This window comes from Chrysoperla carnea, chromosome X, assembly GCF_905475395.1.
Source record: "Chrysoperla carnea chromosome X, inChrCarn1.1, whole genome shotgun sequence".
Lineage (NCBI taxonomy): Eukaryota > Metazoa > Arthropoda > Insecta > Neuroptera > Chrysopidae > Chrysoperla > Chrysoperla carnea.
Genome location: NC_058342.1, coordinates 23,679,082 through 23,705,629, shown reverse-complemented (window position 1 = coordinate 23,705,629; position 26,548 = coordinate 23,679,082). Strand labels below are relative to the sequence as shown.

At 31.7% G+C, this 26,548-nt stretch overlaps 2 protein-coding genes across 2 annotated transcripts; one reads left to right on the top strand and one right to left on the bottom strand.

The window, feature by feature from the left end:
• Positions 1-152: 152 nt before the first annotated feature.
• Positions 153-16,135, bottom strand: LOC123303018 (dynein axonemal heavy chain 7-like). Its single transcript, XM_044886111.1, has 11 exons — positions 15,802-16,135; positions 12,946-14,688; positions 11,234-11,700; positions 8,124-10,104; positions 7,620-8,042; positions 7,028-7,134; positions 3,379-6,814; positions 2,785-3,159; positions 2,269-2,622; positions 781-2,178; positions 153-220 (listed from the first exon to the last, which is right to left on the bottom strand). Exons 1-11 carry the CDS (start codon positions 16,133-16,135, stop codon positions 153-155), a joined length of 10,686 nt encoding a protein of 3,561 aa, XP_044742046.1.
• Positions 16,136-16,321: 186 nt separating this feature from the next.
• On the top strand, positions 16,322-19,248 carry LOC123302524 (tubulin polyglutamylase complex subunit 2). Its single transcript, XM_044885495.1, has 5 exons — positions 16,322-16,448; positions 16,627-16,794; positions 17,798-17,961; positions 18,755-18,934; positions 19,061-19,248. Exons 1-5 carry the CDS (start codon positions 16,373-16,375, stop codon positions 19,214-19,216), a joined length of 744 nt encoding a protein of 247 aa, XP_044741430.1. The 5' UTR covers positions 16,322-16,372; the 3' UTR covers positions 19,217-19,248.
• The last annotated feature ends 7,300 nt before the right edge of the window (positions 19,249-26,548 follow it).

The following is a 26,548-nucleotide window of genomic DNA, read 5'->3' as shown; positions in this document are numbered from 1 at the left end:
TATTGTGGGTAACATTTTGTGTATCAACTAACTTCATGGTGTTAAAAAATTGTAACTAACTTCAACATGTAGTTTTCGCGTCACCCCGTGCGCGCGCATCATCAAAATTAACTCATTTTTTCAAAACGCCGTGGGCATTTTTCATATATTGCTCATGCTTTGGCTTCAGATAACGACAGTTCGACAATTTGACGATACATATCGAACACAACTACTGGTTCTACTGATTTAGGAATAATAGATGATCACTTCAGTTATGACGAAATGCTGCCAAGTAAAAAAAACAGTATTTCATTTGTACTGCAGGGTTCGTAAAATTTTTATTTTATGTGAAATTTTAAACTCGAAAAGATGAAAAATTATTACGAATAATCCTTCGCCAACCCCTTTAAAATATTAAGATTCCTTGAGAGATTTTAAAAAAAATCTTCCAGTGGTGAGACAAGAACTAAATTTCATGTGGACAAAGTATATTCACTCTAATCGTTTTTTCATAACGCGCTTAAACAAATGTAACTTCAAAAATCGTGTTAGGAATATCGCCTAAAATCCTGTACAAGAAGCTATATTATTTTGGAACGAGACTCTGGAGATATTTGTAAAAATACTTCCTTATTCATGGATGACAAACTAAAAATACATCACGTTTCATCCAAACAACCGGCGAATAAATCGTTCGTAATGGTATTTCCCAAATAAAATTTAAATATTTATCATATTTTTTGGAAATTGTTTTAAACAATGGACATATAAAAATCTCATTATTTTCAATTGGTGAACCTTGAATCGGTACCACACTAATATTTGGCATCTCTGTGTAAATATTACCCGATTTTACATAATCCAAAGATTTTGTATCCCAATTCCAACATGCTCCAATTATATACAATCCCGAAATAGAATAATAGCTATCGGTATTATCGACATCCATTCGAAAATCTAACGATATTTGTTCAATTGGTAAACAGCTTTTCAGAGCATATTCAAATATAATTGTGTACAACAGTTTTTTTGGCAAAAAGAAAATTGTTAAATCGAATATTTTCGGTATAGTTTCGTTTTCATACCATTGCCAAAAATAATCAAAACGTCGCTTCACATTCTGGATAAAATCACCGAGATATGTATGTTTGGAATTCATTGCAATGTTTAGCCAAATTATTGGAACATAATTCATTTGAAATCGTTCAAAAATTACGTTTAATTCATCCGTTAACGTAATCGATCCATTTAACGCTCTTTTTAGGTTATGCAAATCTTTGATCATAATCTCTAGTAACATTTCGAAGTACAACATTTCGCCATAAACTAAATCACTAAAGCTATCATTTGTTAATTTATTATAAAATTTGGATTTAATCGCAATTACTTGATCCAACTTGGGTATTGAATTTATAGTTTCGCTAATCGTTTCATTGATTTTATTATTCAAACTTCTGGATTGATTTTGATAGTTTTTAACTAAATAAATATTATGGATAAAGGAGTTTAATTCTTTTAAGTTTTTCACAGTCTCATCGTTTTGGTTGAGCCAATAAATTTCAGGCGGTTGGATTTTTGGAATATTATTTATATGGTTAATTACATCAAAATGTTCTAGTTTTCTTGGAACTCGATACTCGATTTGATTATCGTAAAATGAACATAGATCGTATTTGATTATATCAACATTAAAAACTTGGTTGAGTAATTGGGTTAAACATCTTTGATCCCAAAAATTAACGGTTTTACCTCCATAATTACAGTTACTAATAAGGTAATTCATTAATAAAAACGGAATCCGATGTTCCATTCGAATATAAACGGATAATTGTCGTAACGAGATATTCAAATCGAAATTATTGAATTTGACTGGATAAGTCCAGGCTAGTTGTCCATATCTTTGACGTTCCTTAACCATTGCATGAAAATAACATAAACTATAAATCGCCCGTCGAAACATTTTATCATATCCTGGACATTGATTGTAATAATCCGTATTCCCAATTAAATCGGAATTATAGCCTGCGATTAACGTCTCCTTAAAGCCATCCTGTGTATCAATCGTGACTTTCGTACAATTTTGTAAAATATACGTCGGAAAATGTTCGGTCATATCGGTGATTAACCATAAACGAAAATTTGGATTTGGTTTAAAATTCTCACATAACATTTCTAATTTTGGCATCCATTCTGGTGCTAAATGACAATTTTGTATACATATCCAATATTCATATTTTTGTAAGGTTTTTATTAAATTTTCAGCGATTTCTGTTTGATCGGGCGTACCAAAACATATTGTTTCGAAATTCGTTGTTAATCCCATTTTTAACGCGAATTTTTGTACGGATATCACAGGATCAACATCCGGAGTCGTCAAAATAACTATAATTTTAGTGTTATACGAACTTTGATACGTTCGCTCAATGTTATATAACGGGGGAATTACAAAATTATTCCCTAATTCTTCGGATACAACGATTTTTAAATAATTTAACGTACATTCCGGCAGTAAAACTTTAATGAGAATTAATTTCTCAAATAATTTTAATTTTTGATCCCATTCAGAAGGAAATTGTAAAAATAAGCGTTTAGTTACAAACTTCTCCCATTCTTTATCCTTCAAAAAAGATTCCTCAAGACCTGCAAATTGTTTGAGTTGGGATAAATAAACGATATTCCTCCATTTCTCTTCGGAATCCAACCATGGAGGTTTTTCAATCGTGAACTCAATTCGTTTAATTTGATTTTTAATAAAAATCGAAATAAGCTCAGGTTCAATTTTTTTCTGTAAGCTCATCGTACTCAAATAAAGAAGAAATGAGAATAAAAGTGCATCTTTTGAGAATAATGATCGGGAAATATTATTAAAAACAGTTTTCGCAAAATTTTCAATTAAATTCTCAATCCGTTTTGGTAATAATTTCGATTTTGGTGCTTTTGAGATTGATGTCTCAAATAAGTTCATGTACCATCTCAATGAATATTGATACATATAATTGAGATTATATAACGATAGTAAACACTTGTAAACGGTTGCACCGTGGACCGAAACCGGTTTATATTCTTGTAAAATAATTTCAATGTTATTCAACTCATTATCGGTTGTAATCTGATCTTGTTGAGTGATTTTAAGTTCAATTTTTGATCGATCCAAAGTATCAATCGCATACTCATCATCTAAAATATTCGTTTTTGATTCGCTTAAAGTTTTTAAAATGTTATATCGAATATTTTTTAATTTTATTTTAAAATTTAACGTCTCCTGGATCGTATTTTTATGTTTTACATATAAATCGTTATTTTCCTTGGCTACCAAAATGTTAAGAAGTTGATCCGTTAAAGAAAATTTCGTAATCGGACAGTAAATAATATTCACGTAATGTGAGATATGTTCACTGTATTGGGGATTCGGTAAAGTTGTGGTTAAATATAATCGAAAGTCTGGATTAAAAGGAATTTCGGTTGCGTTCACGTTTAAATACGTTTGATTGTCACGCTCGTAAAAATTTTGACATAAGTATGGCATCAACGCAACATCAACGTTTAATTTTAAATTTGATATTAACATAGGCCGTCCAATTTTCAGGTTTTGCGTTAAAGTTTCCATTATATTCTGATCAGTGATTTTCACAATTTCCAAATTTGTCTCAACCGTTTGGATCCAATGATACATTTGTAGTTGGGGATCGATTAACAAACATCGACGATTCGTATTATGAATAATTGTTTTATTATCGGTGGTAATATTACGAATTTTATACGAAACAACCTCCTTCGAACTTTTATCTTTTAGTAAACGGGCAAAATTAAAATTATCCGAAAATTCGATCTTTAATTCGATTAAATGATCTCGTAAATGAATAAAAATCATTTCACGATTTTTCCATGAGAACGGGCCCATATATGCGATTATACACGATGAAAATAATAAATCGCCGATTAAATAATCGTATGCTTTTTTAAGTGCGTCAACAGTGGACGTCCAATATGATTTTTCTGATTCCAAACTGTTTACCAATTTTTGTGCACATTGGTATTTTTTGGTACATATATCGACTTCGTCTTGCACACGTTTCATATCTCGATTCGCTTCGGCTAATTGTCGATTTAATGCCTCCAAACGTTCTTTTAATTCAGAAAACTTTCGACGTTTCTCATTTAAAATACTTAACGTATTTGCATACTTATTTTCAGCGATCATTAACTTTGCCTTTTTGGGAGCAACCTCTTTTGCAACTTTGTCATATAAATCCATGGCGATTACCCATTTACATAATCCTTCGGCAGCACTAGATGCCTTCGCAACAATATGAGGCTGGAAATCCTTATTTGGTAAATATTCCTTACGAATTTTTACCATAACAGTTGGCGGAATATTATCTTTATCGAATTCTTTAAGCTGTTGTAAGAAGTTCATTTCTCCTAGAATACGCTTACTGGGACCCCAATAATCGATAATTTTTTTACCAGTAGCCGCGTCGGGTAATCGATCTGGTTTAATTTCTTTAATCACACATACCGCTGCCATAACTAATTTAATTGTATCCGGTGGATTTTTCATGGATTTAACCAGCGTAATATCAGTTGGTTTAAGCGTATTCAACGCATTTATAGCATCTTCTAAGATAGGAATAGCTAGTGCTAAATCAGCTTCGCACTCACTTTTTAAACTCTGTGCAGCGGCCGCTTGTACATTTGCTATTTTTTCTTCTTCACGCACAAGTTGACTTGCTTTCTCTACAGCAATAGTTTCTTGCTCGATCACCTTACCCATTTCTGCAGCTCGTTCCCCCATTTGTATTAGCTGTGGTTTCAAGGTCGCTAATTCGTTTTGTAGGAGCACAACTTGCTCGGTTGCAAATGATAATTTATCCAACCCCATTTGATATTTTTGCCGGGCGTCCATAATTTCCTTTTGCTTCTTATTCATGAGCGTTTTGTAGCACTTTAAAAAGTCCATATACGCTCCAGATGTGATATTGTTCCGTATATTTGTCCGTATACTTATCTCATTCGATAATTTTCGCATCGTGCTATCAAAGATCCGAAACGCATTCGGTAACGGTGATTTTAATTCGGTTGTTAAATTTAGTGAACTAACCATATTCTCAGCAATATTTTGATACATAAATGGCGGCCATTCATCAAAGTAATTAATCGTACATGTCTTCAACAATGCTGGACATGATTGAAGATAGTCTCGCAACTTTTTCGATTTCGGAGATAAACATATAAAAATATGTAAATTTTCTCGACATCGTGTTACATAAAAGTCCATTATATCTGTAACACTGACATCCAAGGATCGATTCCCTTTTTGAGCGGCAACGCGAGTTGTTTCCAAAATTTTCTGTAACTCTTCAATCGTGTACATATTTTGCACTTCCCCTAAGGTAAGCAAACTATGAATATCGTATAAGTAATTATCATCCTTTAAGTGATGCTCTTTGATTAGGAAAATTGTTTTCTTTCCCAATCCTCCAACTTGTAATAATACTTGCTTGATATTCTGCCTCCAATCGTCAAAGTTATAATTCGGTTTGACATCGGGAACATAGAGGTTGTATTCAAATACACTCGCCGCTAATCGTATTAACGATTCGCGTCCCGAACCACTTTGTCCAATTAACAACGCACTCCCCCCCGCATGACTTAAAATGCGACATATGCGCACAAAATGTTGAGCGGTGTAATTTTGTACTGTTAAATCTAATTTCTGATTGTTTTTTAAGTTAAAGTTCTCTAATTGAGTTATAAGAACTTTTTCGAAATCTGAAATAGATGTTTCTTTGTAACATCTAGGATCACGTAGAATTTCACTATAACAAACCGTGTTGATAATTTCGTGATCAGAACTTTCATAGATCGTTTGAAAATCATCCTTAAAATATTCCTGAAGCGGTTCGATTAATTGTTCTCGAAGCCATTCCTTGTGATCGGTTGCTAATCGATCTGAGAAAACTCGTAACATTTCATGAACCCATAAACGTGGTAACATTTTTTTACTGGTCATCGATGATTTACGAAACAGTGAATATCCGCGGATTAATTTTTCAAAATCGTATAAATTAAACATGTAGGTACTTGTGTTCGGGGTAGCTTTTAATTCGGTACGAATTTTTGTATAAACTATATTCGTAACTTGGATAATATTCATAATAATCGCAACAATATCCGTGGGGAAACCGTTGTCTTTCATGTTATGGAACAAAATGCAACTGAAAATTTTCTCTAAACTATCATTTTCGATCATTGGTAGAATGTATGGTGTAAAATGATGTAAAAATCGCTGACAAATATTTGGTAATTGTCCCCCAATAAATCCAATTGCACCGATAAATAAAACATTTTGGATTGTAATTTTTCGATTTTCTTTTTCGCTGTACCAAAACTGATGGTCGAAATATTGGCGGATTAATTCAATCGGTGCTTGACTTGCAGACTCATCACGGATGGATAAATGTATATCATCGACAAAAGCGACACGAGTTTTTCCTGGGGATGCACCATATTTACTGCTAGTTAACTTTTCGAATTTCGATAAAAATAAATCAATTGCATCATGACTTGACATTTTTCGCGTTAAATGTATGTAAGTTTTCTCAAAATCATTTTTTGGTAATTTATTTGTTAGTAAATCTTTCACATATCGAGTTTTTCCACAACCCGTGTCACTAATTAATAAAAATTTATTTTTATGCCGAATATGCATTTCAAGTAAATACATTTGGCGCGCTGAATTTAATGTAGGAACTATTTGTTCGCTTAAATTAATCTCTTCAATTTTGGGTGATTTTATTATGTCTGGCCAATATTTCCAAACACCTTTTACCTTGAATATATAAAAATAATCGATAGATAAACCTTCTGAGGGTAACGAAAAATCGAGACGATCTAGCGAAGACGGTTGTGGATAGTTTTTATTTTGATTTCGCCATAAATTTCGATAAAATTCGTCGTATTTTTCATGAAAACTAGATTCTAAAAGTATTGAAATGTTTAAGATCAATGATCCATAGAATGTGGCTTGAATCCAACTGTAAACGTGTTTAATGTCTTCCATATTTTCGTTACATGCGTCGTTTAGAATCATTTCCATTAGTATTAAGGTCGAACGAATTAAATTTGTATCACTTAAATATAAATGAAAACCTGAAAGGAAAAGAAAAAATTAAATGTTTTGCACCGATGGCAAAGGGGGGGCAAGTTGGTTTATGGAGAATAAGAAAATTATGAATTCTAGGTATGTTCAAGTAAAAATATAGGACAAAAAACGTAAAATTTGTTTTTATTTTAAAATTAGACTCATTTAACCATCAATTTTAACTAGTTGAAGCTACCTGAAAATTTTCAACTCCCTATCTTTTACAGTTTTGGAGAAAATTTACTCCAAAATTTTGCCCTAATTTGCGCCTTCACGGGTACACAGTGATCTTTATGAAAAAATGTTTCAAACAAAAGTTGTTTATTTTTTATATTTAAAATGTTTTATTCAAGGTTTTTATGGCCGGGGGGTCTTCGCATAGCTTTAAGTAATTCTGAACGAATTCAAAATAATTTTTATTGTAAAGCTTCATGAGGGGAGACTTTATCGACTTCTGCTTCCACGTTAGTATTCATAAAAATCCATAACAAACCTTTTTGAGCTCGAATAAATTCCAAACATGGTGGAATAATCCAATTAACCATATCGGTAATCGATTCAACATATTTGGAACCCCAAAGTGGATTCACCTGTTTTATCCAAGACTCGAAAATAATTTTCCATTGTACCGTATCGAAGCAAATGATCCCGCAACGTGATATAATATTCGGTGACAAATTCTCAATATTTGATGTCTCAAATATATTTATTAATCGATCAGTTTTCAATATTGTTTCTGCGCATTGTAAACAAATTTGACCACAACTATCTAATGCCGGATATAAGAAATTAAACCAAATATTTTCAATTGGACCGTCATATATAATCCATTCTTCGTTAACTTGATTTTTTGTTTGTTTACGATTATAAATTTGCGCACATATTCCTTCAATAATAACCGCTGGATGTTCGTTAACTTTACCAAAAATTTGATTCAATTCCAAATTTTTTGGATATAATAGTGTTGATTTAATTTCATTTTTGGTTTGTTCACTACGTAAAGTTCGAATTACATCTAGCGAAACACTTTTTGCAGAAAATGCATCACCTGTAAGTAAAATTCCATGATTATTTTCGATGAGCCAATATAATTGGACAAATTTTCGTAAAATATCTTGTGTTAGAGTGATTTGCTTTTCGATACAAATTTTTTCAATGGATTCAATCAACGTGCGATCTTCTTCACTGGTGTAATTTAGTTCCAAATTTGGAAAAATTTCTTTTAACAAATTTTCAAATCTTGGAATGTCACTTAAATTCAATTGCGGTATATTTCGCTTAATAATTTCTGTTAAAATGATCTGATATTCATTTCCATTAAAGTTATGTTCAATTTTCCATCTACCAGATGTCACTAGTATCGCTTTTAAACTACGTATTTGAAAATCATACAACTTTGCATGAAACATTTCTGCGCAATAATCGTATAATAATAGTAGTTTCCTCGATAAATTTTGATAGTTGGTAAAACCGTAGGAAGCTAACAGCGTTTCGCAAACAATTTTTTTATCTGGTTCGCAAATATAAAAGTTACGAAACATCAATCGTAAATTATCGGGTATATTCCTTGGATAATCCCAAGCGAGTGTCACACCAATGAAACATGAATGCTTCATCTTTAAAGATTTATCGTGAATATTGACTGTCTCCGTATTTAATCGAATTGCTTGCGAAATATTCTTTAAAAATTGTGCTAAAACTGAAAGGACTCCAAGTTCCGTGTAATTAAAATCATCAAAACAAAACCAGGCCCCTGAAGAAACGGTACCCTTAATAAAACGTATAACTGCGTCATATTCCAAGTTAGCACGACAATTGTAGATTTTATACTGTACAGCAAAAATCTTCGATAAATCGTGAAATGTTTCAGTTTTACCCGATATTTCAGCACTTTCTAAACAGCCATATAATTGAAATTGAAATGCCGCCATAAATGTACGATAACAGCGCTCAGTGTTTGGAGTTTGTACTAAACGCGGTTTTACTCCTAAATACTCATATTGGTAACATCTATCGATTTGAAGTAATCGCACATGGACGTCTTTTTGATCCCAATAATACCGGAACTGTATCATCCAATAAAACGAACTAATACAATCGATTTCATTCTCAATTAAATAATCGATAATCGATTGATTATGTAATTTTTGTGCATATAATTCAACAAGTTTTAATTTTAATTGAAAAGTTAAATCGTTCGAATGCAACATTTGAGTAAGCTCGTTTAATTGTTGCCCCAAATCGTTTTTGTAGGTAATTAAATTTTTTGGGGTCTTTGTTAAACATGTCTCACATTCTTTGGTCCAATTAAATTTCGATACAATTAAAATCACTTGTTGTGGCCATTTTTGAAACCATTTTAAGCGTGACATAAAATAATGATCCTGACTCGCCTTATAAATATATTGCTTTATAGTTTCACAAATTTCATCTTCGATTTGTCGAAATAGAGTCCATACACTGAAATCCTTTCGCACTATGGGCGTTTTTAGTTGAATCGTTTCGAATTCACTTGAAATGGATTCAATAACATTGTCGGTTATTTTCATGGAGTGAACATTTTCGAAACATTTTCGTACAAATGGTATTAATTTCGTAATACATTTCGAGTAAGATAAAATTCGTAAGATTTCATTGTTCGACAAGAAGAAAAATCGTGAAAAATATAATCGTTTTTCGTCGATAAAAGTGTTAATTCCATTGTTGATTTTATCTAAGAGGATATTAATTTCGAGGAGTTGCCGATTTAGCTCGATATTGGTGGTGATTTTAGCAACGTTTTGTGTGTTTTTAACAGTTTCAAGAAACATTCGAAGTTGACCATCAACTGTTTGAAACCATTCAGTTTCATCTGGTAACTCACATGAAATATAATCACAGGTTAAGACTGGTATTAAATGTAACCAGTTATTTTGTAATCGATACCAAATCTCTATATTTGCACGGATTTCAAGTAATGTTTCATACCATATTCGTACCTGAAATATTAAAAACAAGAAATTGGCATCGTTTTAAGATATACACAGCCAAACTGCTAGTAAAATTTTTTAAAATTAATTGGCCGTAGGGAGTTATTGAGGAAAAAATGTAGGAAGGTACCCTCTTTTCGCACAGAGTCCTCGGGTTCAAAACTAAAGAAAATGTTAATTATCCGTCCTCATGGTCGTCGCCAAGGAAGGGTAGGTAGAGGCAGCTGCCCCCTCTAGAGATTCACAAAAATGTTTCAAAGCACCCATTTTAAAAAACTAAAATTCTACTGAATTAAAAATTTCAGTTATCGGAGAGTATGAAATTTGAATGAATACTACCAACAAATTTTCAACTAACTATCTTTTCTTCTTTTATAGGTTTTGAGAAAAAGGGAACTAAATTTTCGCCATAATTTGGACTCTCACGGGAAAACAAAGTTATTTATGAAAAAATGTTTCAAACAAAAGTTTTTTACTCTTTTAAATGAAATAAATTTACATTTAAACTCTTGTTCTTCCTGTTGCGGTATACAAGACCCAATGTACCCATGTTGCCTCTTTTCGTTAATGAGTTATCGTGTTAACGGGCAGACAAACGGAAATGGACTAATTAGTGTAATTTTATGAATACCTATATCGAAATTTTGTCTGTAGCATCAATATTTCTAAGCGTTACAAACTTGGGATTAAACTTAATATACTCCGATATATTTCATATATAGGGTACAAAAACTAAATAAAATCATTTTTGACAACAAGTTTTTAGGAAAAGGGCGCCTATACGATGAAAGGGAGGATAAAAGAATAGTACAAAAATAAATTTAATCGTCTTTCGTAAGACCCTCATACGAAAACACAAAAAAAGGTCACGGTTCTCACCAGTAAAAATCCGGATTCCACTGTCTGTGACCCCCCAAAATTTAACTTTAGATCAACGACTGTTTTCAGGTAAATGAATGATAAAATAGGTCTAATTTTAAAATTTAAAATAAATTTTCGCGTTTTATCTCCTATGTTTTTACTTGTACTTACAATTCATACTTGTCCCATTCTCCATAAAGCAACCTACCCCCTCTTTGCCATCGGCAAGCGACGCCCTTGACCATCCCTAAATAAATTTTCTACTAAGTAAATGTACCTCATTTTCAACAGGCTTCACAAACACTGATCCACGCATTGTTAACGTTTGAATAATATGATCATCTAAAATCGTATAAATTTTATCCAAATTATATAAAATCATTAATTCACTTTGCTTCCATTGTTGCGTTTCAAAAGCAATTGTTTCCCATTGTTCTTTCATAATATGTAAATTCTCTTGTAATTTTAATTCTTTCATTGCTGCCACACTGATTATATCAAATTGTTCTAAATATGGTTGTAAATTTTCTTTAATCACTTTATCTAATGTTGTGCCAGCGTTCGGTGTAATATCACGCTCAATTACCACACTCATTTCATCCCAATGACGTTGTAACAAGGCTGGATTACACAGGATTCGAATTTTTTCAATGTTTGGTTCAAAATCGGTCAAATATTTTAAGGCTGTTGTACATAGTTTCAACGGTGCTGGATGATTATGAAAGTCTGGATCGTCAACCATACCTAAAAGAATCAAATTCGAACAATGTCTTCAAGTAAGTGCGGCGAAATAAATTGAGAGACTTCAAGAAAAGGGAAAAGAATGGGGAACTAACCCAGTGATTCTGAACAAGCAAATTAAAAACACAATAAAGTTATGATTTCTATGCTGTGGCTGAAGCAAGCGTCTGACGTTGAGCGTCTGGCGCTGAGCGTCTGACGCTGAGCGTCTGTCGCTGAGCGTCTGACGCTGAGCGTCTAACGCGTATTTGATTGTTTCTTCTGAAGCGTCAGCTGTGTTCAGTCCTTCAAAGTGAAGTTAACTAAATTGAAGTAAAATGAGTGCCTGCGATATTCTATTATGTCTTTTAATGCTTGAAGAAATTGAAGAAGAAATTTTATTAGAAAAAATGATGCTTGAGGGTAATGCTGAAGTCTGTACTTACATAAAATAAGTGAAAACAAACAATTGACTGAGTTAATTGTTGTAATGCCCTGTATAGAATGTATTGAATATCAGTGCTTAAAAACCAGAAGAGTTTTAAAACCAACACTTTGAAAATTTTCGAAAGTATTTTCTTGAATTTGTTTTTCATTTTTCAAGAATATTTCACAAGATCACTAGCTGAAGTTCCCTGCAAATTTTCAACTCCCTATCCTTAAAGTTTTGGAGTAAATGGACACAAAAATTTTGTCCTAATTTGCGCCATCACGAATAAACAGTGATGTTTATGAAAAAATGTTTCAAACAAAAGTTGTTTATTTTATTATAAAAACATTTTTTACATTTAAACTTTTGTTCTATCTCTAACGGTTTACAATATGGGTCCTACGGATCCAAGGCCTAATTGACCTTTGTTGTTGACTAGGATTATTTACGAACCTAGTCTCACTTTCACGTCCTGACCACGCTGTAAAAGTTGGTATCTCTTTTCGTTTTTGAGTTATCGACTTATCGTGCTAACAGACGGACAGACAGATAACCGGAAATGGACTCTTTAGGTGATTTTATGAACTATACCAAAATTTCGTAGTATCAATATTTTTAAGCGTTACAAACTTGGAACTAAACTTAGTATCATTTGATAAAGAATATTTAACGCGTGAAATATTTGACGCATGTGCAGAACGCGTGTGCAAATCTCTCATAACTCGACTAAAGATTTCCGAACGATTTACGCGAGTGCTTCCCAAATTTCTGGCCTTGTTAAAATCCATACCAAGAATGTCAATCGTCCACACGATTAAAAGACAAAATAAAAAATTTACCTTTAAATCGTCGTGCAACATTATCAGTAATTTGTTGTCGAATTTTCGTGTTATACTGTTTTTGATACTTCATGAAAGTTTCTTTATACTTTTCCACGGAAGTCAGCACATATTCATAGGATAAATTCTCCCAAGGTCCATTCATAAACACGGAATACGTCCGTAACCAACTATGACATTGCATTATTAGATCCGTGAATGTATATATAATATCCTTACAATCTTCCAAATCGGTAAATGTGGATGGTGGAAATTTAAATAAAACTTCCTCATGATTAATCCATTTCTGTTTCTTATCAAATATCTCAATAGTTGCTCGCATTTTTTTTAAATGATTCACATACGTTCCCGTTTTTGTACAATCGGACATATCATCTAAAATTTGTAAGTTATTCGCAAAATGTTGCACATCTCGCGTTAGCTCATCAATCTGTTTCTGCATTTCTTCTTCTAATTCGTTTTTACGCTGTTCAAACATTACCGTATTCTTTTCCAAGATTTTATCAATTCGACGTGTCCAAACAATTGTCTTCGAGTTTAACGCAATATGTTCGGGATTAATTGTTGTCATCGAAAGTAGTTCGGTAGCTTGTAGCATCGAATTTTCAACATTTTTTCGTAATTCATGAATACGTTCATTTTTTACGTGCAACATAAATTTATTCATGTTCATTAAATCTTCGGTATTGTCAGAAATTTTCGATGCTTTCTGTGCAATTGTTTTAAACTCCTTACAAATATTTTGATTTGTTTCGAAGTTATTCAAAACTAGTGAATTTAAAACATTCTCAATACATATACTCAGTTTTCGCTGAATTGTCTCAATAAAGCTGGTTTGCTCCAAAATTCCAATTTGAAAATATTCGTACGGGAATAATTGGGTCACTTTTGTTTTAAAAGTTTGCAACTCTAGAAATTTTTCGCTACATTGTTCGAAAGTATGATTTTTGTAGTAATTCTTTAAATCGTTGATATATTCATCGTTCCAAAATTGAGAATAGGTCGCATCGAGATTAACAATATGATCTTGTAAGGGTTTTACTAAATTCTCAATTGAGATATCAATTTCCTGGTGAGCCCATTCTGATAAATACATAGGTATTTCAATTTTTAAACGTCCCAATTGATTTGATTCCATTTCATGGATTCCGAATATTTCGATTAAACTGTGATAAAATTTTAAAACTTGTCCACAATTCGGTATTAATTCGAGTTCATTGGTTACTTGTAATTGAAATTTTAACAATGGAACTTTCTCCGGCTTATGTAAAACATGGATAAAATTTTCTACAGTCCGATAAAGTGATTCCATAATTTTTAAACTTAGAAAGTGTTTTACGCATGATGAATATACATACATTAAATCGATGTCGACAAATTTTGGTAATTTTTTAGATTCGATTAATGAATTTGTATGTTTACATAATAAATGAATTGTTTGTGATTTACCATTTTCAAGATCTTCTCGAATTCGTGCTCGAAGGACAGCGATTTGAATACTTTTACTATTATCTCGATAACTATCGAATTCGATTAAAGTTTCTAAGTACTGTGTGCATGATTTGTAATTAATCGAACGCATTAAGAGCGTTGTGATAAATAAACGCCTTTCTAAGTAAGCTTTACGTTCGATTAATTCATCATTCGAAAATTTTATGCCATAATCGTTTATAGTAATTGGAACGATTTGTGGAGCTTCTGTAACGATTTTCTGTTCAGCTGCGATTGTTTTGATAAATTTACCTGTAAAAAATAAATTAATTAACTGAAGATTAAAGTAACGTGAGCGACATGGGCCACCACCTATGTCCTCGCGGTCCAAAGGATCGCGAAATATACTAAACCGTAAATATACTAAATACACAGTTCGATTAAAAGTGATGAAAATGATTCCAAAATTGATCCTCGGGGGTTTTTGAGATCGATGAACACGAATATCGTGTCAGAATTGATGTCCAAGGTACCTGGTGCCCAGGGTAAACGGTATCGCCATCGTCTCCTGGAGTTTTCGGAAAACTCGTTATATATTCGGTCCAAACTCGTACTTCGGGGGTTTTTGGGGCTGCTGAGAACGAATATCGTGACAGAATTTATTTTCGAGGTGCCTGGTGCCCGATTCAGTGACCCCAAAAACACCCGAGTAACGAATTTGAACCCTGGGCACCAAGAGTCGATATTCGTGACTCTAAAGATCCTCGAGTAACAAATTTAGAATCATTTTCATCACTTTTAACCGAATTGTGTATTTAGTATATTTATGGTTAATTTAAAAAGCCAATTATAAAATGCATTCATGACCCCTGTGCCTCCCCCCCTTTAATCCGCACCTGCCCGACTATTTGAAAAAGCTTGAGGCGCTCAATTTAAAATATCAAAAATGAATTGGAACTCCTAATCTACTCCACATGCTTAATTATTTTTCTATTCATTCTTGATATTATGCGCCTCAAGCTTTTACAAATAGTCGGGTATGAGTGACTCATAGATAAAATTATTTTCTACTTTTTATAAAATAAAAGCTTGTCCCTTAAAAAGTATTTTTTATTAAAATTTTTAATTTTATACTAAAAAAAATGTATAGGTATATATATATATCAAATATGGTGGAAGCGATGGGAAAATGCCAATGGAATGCCATGCATTGCTATCCAAACTAAATTTGCATGCAAAATTTCAGCTCAATCGGAAACTGGGAAGTGGATCAAATTTGACTTGCAAAATTTGATAACAGACAGACAACGGGATAGGCGAAACTAAATAAAAGCTTGTAAAAAAAATATATTTCATCAGCTCATTTTTCGCTTGGGTTAGTAAAAAATACTTCTGGGTTAGTTCAAAAAAGGGTTAAATACATACCATATTCATCTTGTATACTTCGAAATAAATTAGAAAACAATGGTGGAAATTGTTCACATAAAGGTGTTGGTATCAATTTCTTAATTCGTTTTTCAGTACGTTTATCCAAATGACCTTCAGGTGTTTCAAATGCCAATAAACGTAATTGTTCTTTAGCATACAATTGTGGATCCAATTGTATTTTTCTCCGTTGTTTTTTTCGTTTCACTTCATACGGTTTGGGTAACACATTTATCGATGTTGTTTTTTGGAGTTGTTTTTTTAAATTTGTTAGCACAGGACTTGATATTAGCGTGTATTCAGTTGAAATTCGTCTTTTATTTGGATCAGACATGTTTTGTCTAATAATAGATTTATAAAATTATTTTGGCTTGACCCAAACTTTATATTTTCTCTCAAAAATATCCTTTTTCAAAGTATGTGTTTTTTTTTCTGAGTATGTGTTTGTTATGTTTACAAAACTTGTATAAACTTCTCTTTATGAATGCTATAGAAACATGTTTATTGATTAAACATTTTGATTTTATAAGAAGGTATATTTTTGTTAGCCCATATTTTTTTACTAAAAATTATGTCATTTGTTGTGGATTTAGTTTCCGAGGATTCATTTTACGTGAATTTACTTTTAGGTTTAACTAAATTATTAAGTAAGTTTTAAATAACACATATTTTTATTCACTTATAATTCAAGTCATACATGAGTTATAGTAGATATACAAAGCAAGTTGCCTATAAACACTATAGTTTTTATTTTATTTTTTCAATTTTGAAGGAACCACGATTTTCAGACGACTGTGGTAGCCTAATATAAAAATTTGATTTTAGGTAAACACCAACAAATAACTGATATTAAATTACATCGATACAGTCCATGTGATAAACTAACTTTAGGAAATTGGGAGCAAAAAAATGGGGTCGCTTTGCCAGATGATATGAGAAAATTTTATTTATCCACTGATGGATTTAGTCTAACGTGGAATTTCAAATATGCTGGTATGAATTAGTTCTTTAATATAAAAATATTGTATTTTTTATGAGCAAAGTAGGTTGAGGGGACGACTGAATCGATTACAGCGCTACACAGTGAAGTATTTACACCAAATTTCCGGACAAAAGTCAGAAAACTGACCTCTTTTGTTTTGCACTGAAATTTGTTTTTTGTTGTAGTTTTGAGTTACCTTAACCTCGCCCCCGCCTGTTTTGTAAGCCGCAATCTACCTGCTCTTACGGATGCACGGTATTATTGTTGTTGCTCTCGATTTACCGTGTCATTCAATTTACCTTTACTGTGTTTGCTAGTGAAATTTAGTAAGAATTTTTCTTTATATTAAAGACGAAGGTTTGTGCTTTATTTATATGTATTTAATGCTAATGTTTCTATTAATTTAATTAAATATTTGTGATTTATACTTGCTGTTAAAAAAGACAATTTTTTTTCATTAAATTTATCAAACCCAAAGCTTTTTGTTTATGTGCCCCTTTTTACCCAGTAAAATTTTTTGTAGCAGTGCAAATTTTTAGTATTCTTGACATGTTTATGAAAAAAAATCTTGCACGAACTTGCGCCTTTCCTTTTAAGACTAAGATAAAGATGAAGAATAAGATAGCTCAAAGTCAAAAGTAAAAAAAACGAGCAAGCAGTTTTCATTTGTGACTTATAATTCCAAAATCCCCTTACGAGGAAACAAAAACGACCATAGTTAAGAAAAAAAGTGGCTTCTTAGAAGCTTAAAAAATTATAGAAGAAAATGAAATAATTGGGTTTGAAGACGAATATGATGAAGATGAATATGACTTAAAAATTGTTTTGTTATTATTGGAAAATAAAAGGTTTTTTTGCATCTAAATAGTCTAAATTGAAACAATTTTGAGCAAAATTCCTTCATTATATTTTGTTCGGAAATGTATAAATACTCCACTGTATGCTGTTCTCTTATGAAATTTACTGGCCTTGTGTGCTCGGGGCATAATTTGCTAATATTTTTCCGGTTTTCAGATAAGGAATTACAAATTGGTCATATTTATGTACGTCCATTAGCAGAAATAGTTTGTGCTACACATATTTTAAATGAAGTTATTACGCCAGAAAATGAGGAACAGCCAAAATTAAGTGAATTTAGTAAAATTTTGGAATTAGATACGGTAAAAAATGATACAAAAGTATGTTACCTTTTACTCTGAAATATTCCGTACAAATACAGTATAATTTTGGCATATTTTTTCTTAATAACCACGATAACAGAAATGGTACCCTCTGTTAGGACTTCCTGTAACTCTAAAGTGCATCAATCTGATTTGCTTAAGAAAATTTTTTTTTTTAAATATAATAATTTTTATTTGATTATATGTTTCCGAGCAAAAAATTTATTTCTAATTTATAAAAATTTAATTTTTGTTATTATTTTTACCATGGAGGGTTGAGGACCATCTGACATCTCTGTATATAAAAAGTGTCCTCGTGAATCAGAAAATTGGTGGCGCTGCTGCAGCAAAAAGGTGGACACATTTTTACTTTAACCCCTATTTAAGATGATTCTCCTTATCTCTACCCTTCATTATTTTTACATTTAATTTGATTTCAAAAACCTCCTATGCCGAGCTATTAGCGCCCGTTGCGTACTTTGTACTGCAACAAAGACATCAACTTAATACAACCTGATGCGCAGTACAAAGTACGCAACGACGGGCTCGCCCAGAAAGGCGTCTATTTTCCTGCTACCCTCTGTAGTCTAGTTTTCGTCCTTAATATATATGTTCTTGTCTGGATTACTGATTTAATATTTAGTTTATGAATTGATCGTCACATATCGCGTAGAAACAATCACTTTTCAGGAGACTACATGGTACGAATTAACCAACGGGACAGAATAGGGAACTCTCCTCTATATTGTGGTTATTAAGTGATTTAACTGTATTACTAAAGCCAATACTAATCTCAAATTTGTTTCCGTAGATATATTTAATATATGAAAAAATCGAAAGTGAGCCAACGATATGGATATTGGATAAAATTATGGGCTGGTTTCCATTATGTGAAAATTTCACGAAATATTTTCGAATGATGTTAGTTCATCAAGGTCTACCTTATTGGCAATATTGTGCATTTAATAAAGCTTTACCAACTTGGATTCAGGTTATATAAAGTCACTTTTCATTTTTAGATTACAGAAAAATTAAAATTATAATTTATTCCCAGATATCTTAAAATCTAAAGAATTTTTATTATGAAATAATTGAAATAAATTTTTTTTTCTTCCAGGAAATATATCTTTTAGTAGCCCCACATTTGTTAGCACCACGGCCAAAGAAATCCAAAGTAATTCGTGAAACTTATATTCCCGAATTACCTCATAATCATATAGATCCAGTCATTTTTACAACAGATTCACATAATTCCAGAAGATATAGACGTTAAATGTTCAAAAGAATTGCTTGTAGAAATTCCATTCACTGCCATTAAACTGTTTGTAGCAAAAATGCTAAATTGTATTTTTATGGAAATAAATTAAAACCAATTTAAAAAATTATTTATTTATGTTTATTGGGTCTAATAATCACGAAAATCGTATCCTTTCACAGATTGGAAGAAGCAGAATAATTAAATATCTTTATTTGTTTAAATAAAGTAGCCATCTATTTATCATAAACTGAACAAAACCAATACCAATTGTGTTCTATTCATATTAGTTAAGACGCAAACCAAAATACTTCCACTGATTTTACATAGATGGCAAGACAACTTTTAACTATTAAAAATATGTAAATACGAAAAATTATCAAAAGAAATATTTCAAGTGATTATACTCGTTTAAAATTTCTATTTGCATATCTTCAAAGAATATTTGACATAAAAAAAAATTTGTAACCATACACTCACATCACCTCTATGTGGATGTATAATATATCACCCGTTCCCAAAACCATTTCTATTCTATTTAAATTGAGACGTTTCTTAATAAAAGATAATTTATCCTTGATAAGCCAAGTTCAAACGAAGAAAAAATACACTCTGAAGGAGAAAATCATTGGAACTAATCGTAGTAACTGTTTCGTTGTTATATGCGATGTCGCTAGATGCGATTTTGATTGTACTCCGAAAATTAAAAATCGGAAAATTCGTTTAATTTTCAACGCTTCCTAACAGTGTTAATCATTCCTATAACCCTAGCACCGCCGCTAGTCGACTATTGATAAAACGCCCCTAAAGGTATACCATTCAGTGTTTTTTTAAACTATTTTAGAACGACACAAATTGCCAAAATTTCTCAAGTTTACATAGAAAATTAAAAAAAAAAGTTATATAAAATTATTAAATTAATAAAAGACAGCTGCATCTCTGCGAAAAATTATCGAATTTGGAACCTCAATAGCTTTTTTGAAAACTTTTACTTTCTAGTTTTGGAATTTAATGCTCAAAAATTATTTGCACCCCTTGCCGTTGAACGGAGGGTTGAAATGTTGAGAAATGTTACACTGGGATTTGCCCTATGAAAAATTAAAACTAAAAATCTATCCCACGAGAACCATACATTTTACCGGGATAAAAAGCCTATGTGCTATTTCAGTCTATAATCTATCTCTGTCCCAAATTACACCCAGATCCGTTCAGCCGTTCTGGCGTGATTGAGTAACAAACATCCATCCATCTATCCAAATTTTTACGATTATAATATACAGGCTGTTTTTTTAAGTTGATATAGATATGCTTTCGCAGGCATTAAACGTGATCTAGGTGTTCAAGCTCACTCTACTCCATAACTGGTAATCGATGGATGAACACTTTAAATTAGAAAGTTGTTATTGATTAAAAAAGTAACATTTTTTGTTTGAAACATTTTTCAGCAAACTGTACAATTTAGGCAACGGACTGAAAAGTTTTACCCAAAATTTTTGTTTTCGTATCTATAGGTAATGGTTATTCCGTATAAAAGTGCTACTGCGAAATCTAGGCACTCTTAGAAAAAAAAATTTCCAATACATCCAATAAAAGTGGTTTGTTTTTCTATAAATACAATTTTAGTTCAAATTAAATGAACAAACGCAAAAAAAGTTAGATTTGTGCTATCTACTGTCTACTGTCTAAACTATTCGATTTATAAAAAAATGTTTCCGTATTTATAAAGAACAACTTTCTAATTTAAAGTGTTCATCTAATGTTTGTTAGTTATGAATCAGAGTCAGGTTTTAATTAAACCGAAAACATTTTCTTCGGTTAAATTCATTTTTTGAGTTTCAAGCACAATATGTCAACTTAAAAAAGACATCCTGTATATATCAGATTGATAATTTGCTTAGCTAAAAAATAATTTAAAGCTGCACAAATCGGAAGTAGTATACAATAACTCAAGTTTTAAAACAGATATTTGCAAAAATAAAAAGATTCTTAAACTTTTGACATATAAAAAAATAGCGAGCCGGAAAAATGGTAAAACTAAATACTTACTATCGTGCTACCTTCGTTGCTATTGCATAAAACGTACCTTTGTATGTGCATAACATTAAAATATAGATTCATACCTTTAAAATGAGTACCTTAAAGTACAAAAATTTCCGGTTTTATTGGTCATATCAAGACGAATAAAAAAAAGAAATAAGAATTTGTTTTTTCATGTAGAAGAAAATGGTACACAATTGTTCCATAAAATTAGTTTAAAAGCTATGGACGTATAATAAATTAACAGCGTGTCAATATACATCGAAATACACTCCTTGTTGGAACCTGCAAATGCATACGAAACCCACTCAGCGCCTACATTAACGTTAAAAAAAGTCTGATACCATTTCGTAGTTTGTACCTACACACGGAGGTTTATAAAAATATTCACTTCTTATATCACAAAATGAACGTATTGAAAATTTAATTACATTTTCAAACTGATGTTTTTGTTTTTTTTTTTTTTTTATGTTTTTCAAAAAGGAAAAACATTTTTCATGTTTCATAAAAAAAAAAAAAAAAAATGAAAATAAATCAAAAGAAAAATGTATAAAAATCTAATTGGAGTGGCTTTGCCTACACAACGTCATCAGTTATGATATGAGTTATGAGAGATATCCAGATATGATGAAAGATGGTTCAATGAATTATCATATCAAGTACATCCTTCAAAGGTTCGCTATTACTCTTTTATATGCAAAGGCGGCATTTTTATTCCCTTTGAAAAACAATTCGTACGCATACTTAAACAGCACCCACATCAAATGTCCTCGTCTGTCATCTATCATCCATTTCTACTCTTATATAATCATCATCAGTAGGTTAGATATAGGTATATTTTTACGCTTTTTTCTTATGTATTACCGAAAACGTTATGTAACTTTTAACTATATATTTCTTGGACTATGTACAGTGGAACTTGGTTAAGTGGGACCTGGATAAGTGAGAAACCTCCATAACTGGAACTCATGCTGAGGTCCCAACACTTTGACATTACCTGAATTACCTTTGTTAGTGGGACGATGTAAACCTTTGTATCTGGAATTCGTTCTTTCGATTTTATCGCCATAGCTACCTCTATGACTGAGACAACGAGTGAATTTTATATGCATTAACCTCTCTCTGTAACTGAGAACTGAGATAACATCGTTTTGTTTTTTACTTACATATTTTTATTTTACCCGCAAGTTTTGATATCTTATTTTTTAAGAATTAGAATAACTAATTAATTGCAGAAAAAAGAACCGCTTCATAACGAGCTGACCATCTGGTTGCAGATAAAGTTTTTAACGCAATTCTTTTTTCAGTATGAGACTGTAAGATTTCCCAGCAATGCGTCGATGCAGTAAAAAAGTTGTATAAAGTTTGTACTGTATGAAAGAATGACGCAGCTTCTGGGGCGCATTCTACTGCGTGAACTCCAACTAAATTCATAGAATGAGCAGCACAAGGAGCATGATCTGCAAGATATAATTTCATGAATTCTTGCCTGTAAGCCCGAATAAATCCCTGATACATTATTCGCGTTATCATATGACTGACTTCGACAATCTGAGAGATCAAGATAAAAAAACTGAAGAACAGATAATACAGCAACTAGCAAATCTTCAGCTTTATGTCTAGAGTTCTCAATAAACATGAGAAAAAAAAATTTTTTTAATTCTTCAAAAAAAACTATATTAATTTATCAATTCCAGAAAAAAAAAGTATCAAATTTTATTTGTTCAAACCTTTATGGAAATAAATTAATTTTATTTTAATAGTTTTCACTTAAATTTGATATATTATAATATACAAAATTTTAATTTGATACATAATGCATAAATTATATTTCTTGAAAGATAAAATGTTTATTTAAAAGAATTAGTTAATTATATATTGTATAGAAAATGTTTTCTCACTTTCAAAATTTTGAAGCCCTAGATAATTTGCCGCCTTGGGCACTAGCCCCGACTGCCCCTAGTGAAAATCCAGCACTGGCCTCAATGACCTTCAGTTTTAGTTCTCCTTCATCATACGGATGTTTATTTGAAAAATGCCGAAACGAGTGTTCAAATCGTTATCATTACGTGAAAAACTGAATTTAATATCCGTTTATGAAAGTGGGAAGACACGCGATTAAGTCTGTGTCGATTTTAATGTGCCAAAATCTACTCTTTGTAGAATAATTCAGAATAAAGATAAAATTCAATCACAATGTTCTGAAGGGTAAGGAAAGCTAAAACGTATACGTTTATCAGAATATCCTGAGCTTGAACAGTGTTTGCTAACGTGGGTCAAGCAACTACGTAACAAAATTTTCCGGTAAGTGGACTCATGATTAAAGAAAAGGCACAAGATTTCGCGCTAAGGTTCGGTATTCATAATTTTGTACCAGTAATGGTTGGTTGGAAGGGTTTAAAAAAATAAATAATATAGTTTTCAAAGCAATTTGTGGAGAAAGTAACGCTGTTAATGTTCAAAAAATGTATCCAGTGGATTGAAGACCTGCTAGTTCTTTTGCGCAATTATTATCTATTTCGTTATTATTATTTTTTTGATTCGATAATACGTTATTTTATTTCATAATCGCACTTCTTTAACTGAAATAATCTGTATACTGGCCTCTAATAATGGAACCCTCTGTAAATGAGACAGATATTTATTTATACCTGTATGTCTGAGACACTGGGTAAGTGAAATACCTGTATAAATGAGACAAATTTTCAGGTCCCTTGTTATTTCATTTAATCAGGTTCCACTGTATATCGTTATTTATTTTTTGGAATTTTTTAAGATTTCATATACAGTCAAAATTGCTTATAACGAAGAACCGGTTATAACAACGAAAATGAAAGGTCACGACTGAATCCTTACATAAACACAAACATGAATGTATCGGCTATAACAATATCGATTATAATGACATATCGGCTACGATGACCAATGTTTATTGGAAATATAAGCAGATATATCGGCTTGAAGGACCAATGCATGTAAAATCGTCTTTCAAATCTGTTTTTTTTCTCAATGAATGACAAAAATACTTTATTTAGATCCGGTAAAATTCGTCATTGAGCATGATTTCTCAGATGGAAAATTTTTGCAGAATCTCGTTTAAAACATGCTCCTGAACATAAAAGTGCAGGTTGCCGGTGGATATCCTGGTAGTAATATTGACCGAATCGCTTCGGAAAAAATTTTATCATATTATTGGAGTCGAAATTAATACTAAATGTTCTTACTTTTCTCTAAGCCATCTAGTTTTCGAGTAAAAAATTTGTTAAATTTGAAAAAACACGATTTTTACGATTTTGATCCCTCGCGTTATCTTAACAATGAACAACCAAGCACTTAAAATGCAATCAGGCAGCAATCATTTTGCGGGATGTTGTTGAGTAAGCTTTACACTACAAATAACAATTTTATAGATATTAAAAAACTAATTATTGCATAGTCTTTTTGTGGGATGAAAATTGTAAAAATCGCGTTTTTTCAAATTAAACGAATTTTTACTCGAAAACTAGATGCCTAAGTGAAAAACGTGTGAGAGCAATTTTTATTAATTTTTACCCCAATTATGTGATATAATTTTTTCCGAAGCGATTCGGTCAATATCACTTATTTGTTGAAAAAAAACTTAGTTTAAACAAGTGAAAACAAACAATTGACTGAGTTAATTGTTGAAATACCATGCATAAATAGTGTTGATTACTCTATCACATTGCACATACATATACAATTTATATAATGCATACTATACAATTTACGCCTAATTTGTTTCAAACAAAAGTTGACTAACTTGAACTTTTGTTCTATCTCTAACGGTTTACAAGATGGGTTCTACGGACCCGTAGGTCAAGACCCATTTGACCTATGTTGCTCATTTACGAACTCGACCTCACTTTTTACGTCTTGAGTACGCTGTAAAAATTTCAGCTCGATATCTTTTTTCGTTTTTGGGTTATCGTGCCCACAGACGGATGGACAACCGGAAATGGACTAATTAGGTGATTTTATAAACACCTATATCAAAATTTTGTTCATAGCATCAATATTTTTAAGCGTTACAAACTTGGGACTAAACTTAGTGTACCTTGCATATTACATATATGCATGGTATAACAATATCCTACCGGGGTACCCACCGGAAATTTACCCTTTTACGTTCAGGAGCATGCTTTAAACGTGATTTTGCAAAAATTTTCCATGCGAAAATTAATTATGCTCAATGATAGATTATGCCGGATTTAATTAGTCTATGAAACATCTCAAATAATTTCCAAATAACATTAAGTTAAAGATAAAAGTTGTAAAATCAGACGAAAAAAATTTAACATTTTAATGAATATTACAAAATATATATGTGTTGTATATATTTATTTGAGAAGAAATAAAAAACCTAAACACCACAAATACTTCCACTCTCTTTCCATCCGTAAAATCGTATAATTCCACCAGTGAATTTCATTCTCCCACCACTTCTCTTTCCAATCTGTAACATCTGTAACACACAAAACAGTAGAATGGAATGATGGTGATGTTTACGAATACACGATACACGATACACGATATGGATGATGATACACAATATACGATATATCGTTATATAATTGAGAATGTAACAGTGTCATATCGTTGTGTCTTTGTTACACTTATTTATTTATAAATCAGTGATGATGTGTTTGTGATATTTGTAACCGATTTGTGACAGCCAATGAATAGACGCTACACATAAATCTTGTTACCAATCATACGTATTTAGGTGGGGCTTTTTTCAGTATATGTTCGTCTATGTAGCGGTATTTTATATATCAAATTCTATCCTTACGTCAGTGATACCTAAAATGTTCGATGTTTATTCAATAAATTATTAATTCAGTCAGTAATCAATAAAACATCAAAAAATGTTACTGATCAAAAATGGAGAAATCTTGAAACACACAAATCATTTTTCAGTTAAAGTAATTTGAGATTAATAATAATAATAATAATAAAGGGGTTTTAACCTCCGTTTCTCTGACATATACGCCTATAACAGAGGCCATCCACATCATTATTTGTTAATCTTTATTTATTTTAATTACAAACATATATACAATTACAATTTGATGTGGGTGGAGTCGGTTACTTCATTCTTATCCAAGCGACGCGACGACAATGTGATCAATTCTCCACTCCCATTAATTATAATTTGTTCACACTGCCGCTGCCTGGATTCGAACCCGCAACCTAAGTCTAAATGGACAAACAGTCAAAGGCAAAACGCCTTAAACCGCTCGGCCATTTAGTCTCTCTGAGATTAATAATTTTAGGTAGAATATCCGGAAACAC

Bases quoted from the DNA above. Each gene is read 5' to 3' on its own strand.
- LOC123303018 (XM_044886111.1), bottom strand. From the start codon at position 16,135: ATGTCTGATCCAAATAAAAGACGAATTTCAACTGAATACACGCTAATA. The intron at 11,701-12,945 runs GTAAATTTTTTA...TGATTCTTTTAG, and splicing joins TGTTGCACGACGATTTAAAG to GTATGGTTGACGATCCAGAC. The intron at 3,160-3,378 runs GTGAACATATCT...CGAATATTTTAG, and splicing joins TTTACCGAATCCCCAATACA to ATGATGAGTATGCGATTGAT.
- LOC123302524 (XM_044885495.1), top strand. From the start codon at position 16,373: ATGTCATTTGTTGTGGATTTAGTTTCCGAGGATTCATTTTACGTGAAT. The intron at 17,962-18,754 runs GTATGTTACCTT...TTGTTTCCGTAG, and splicing joins CGGTAAAAAATGATACAAAA to ATATATTTAATATATGAAAA. The intron at 18,935-19,060 runs GTTATATAAAGT...TTTTTCTTCCAG, and splicing joins CTTTACCAACTTGGATTCAG to GAAATATATCTTTTAGTAGC.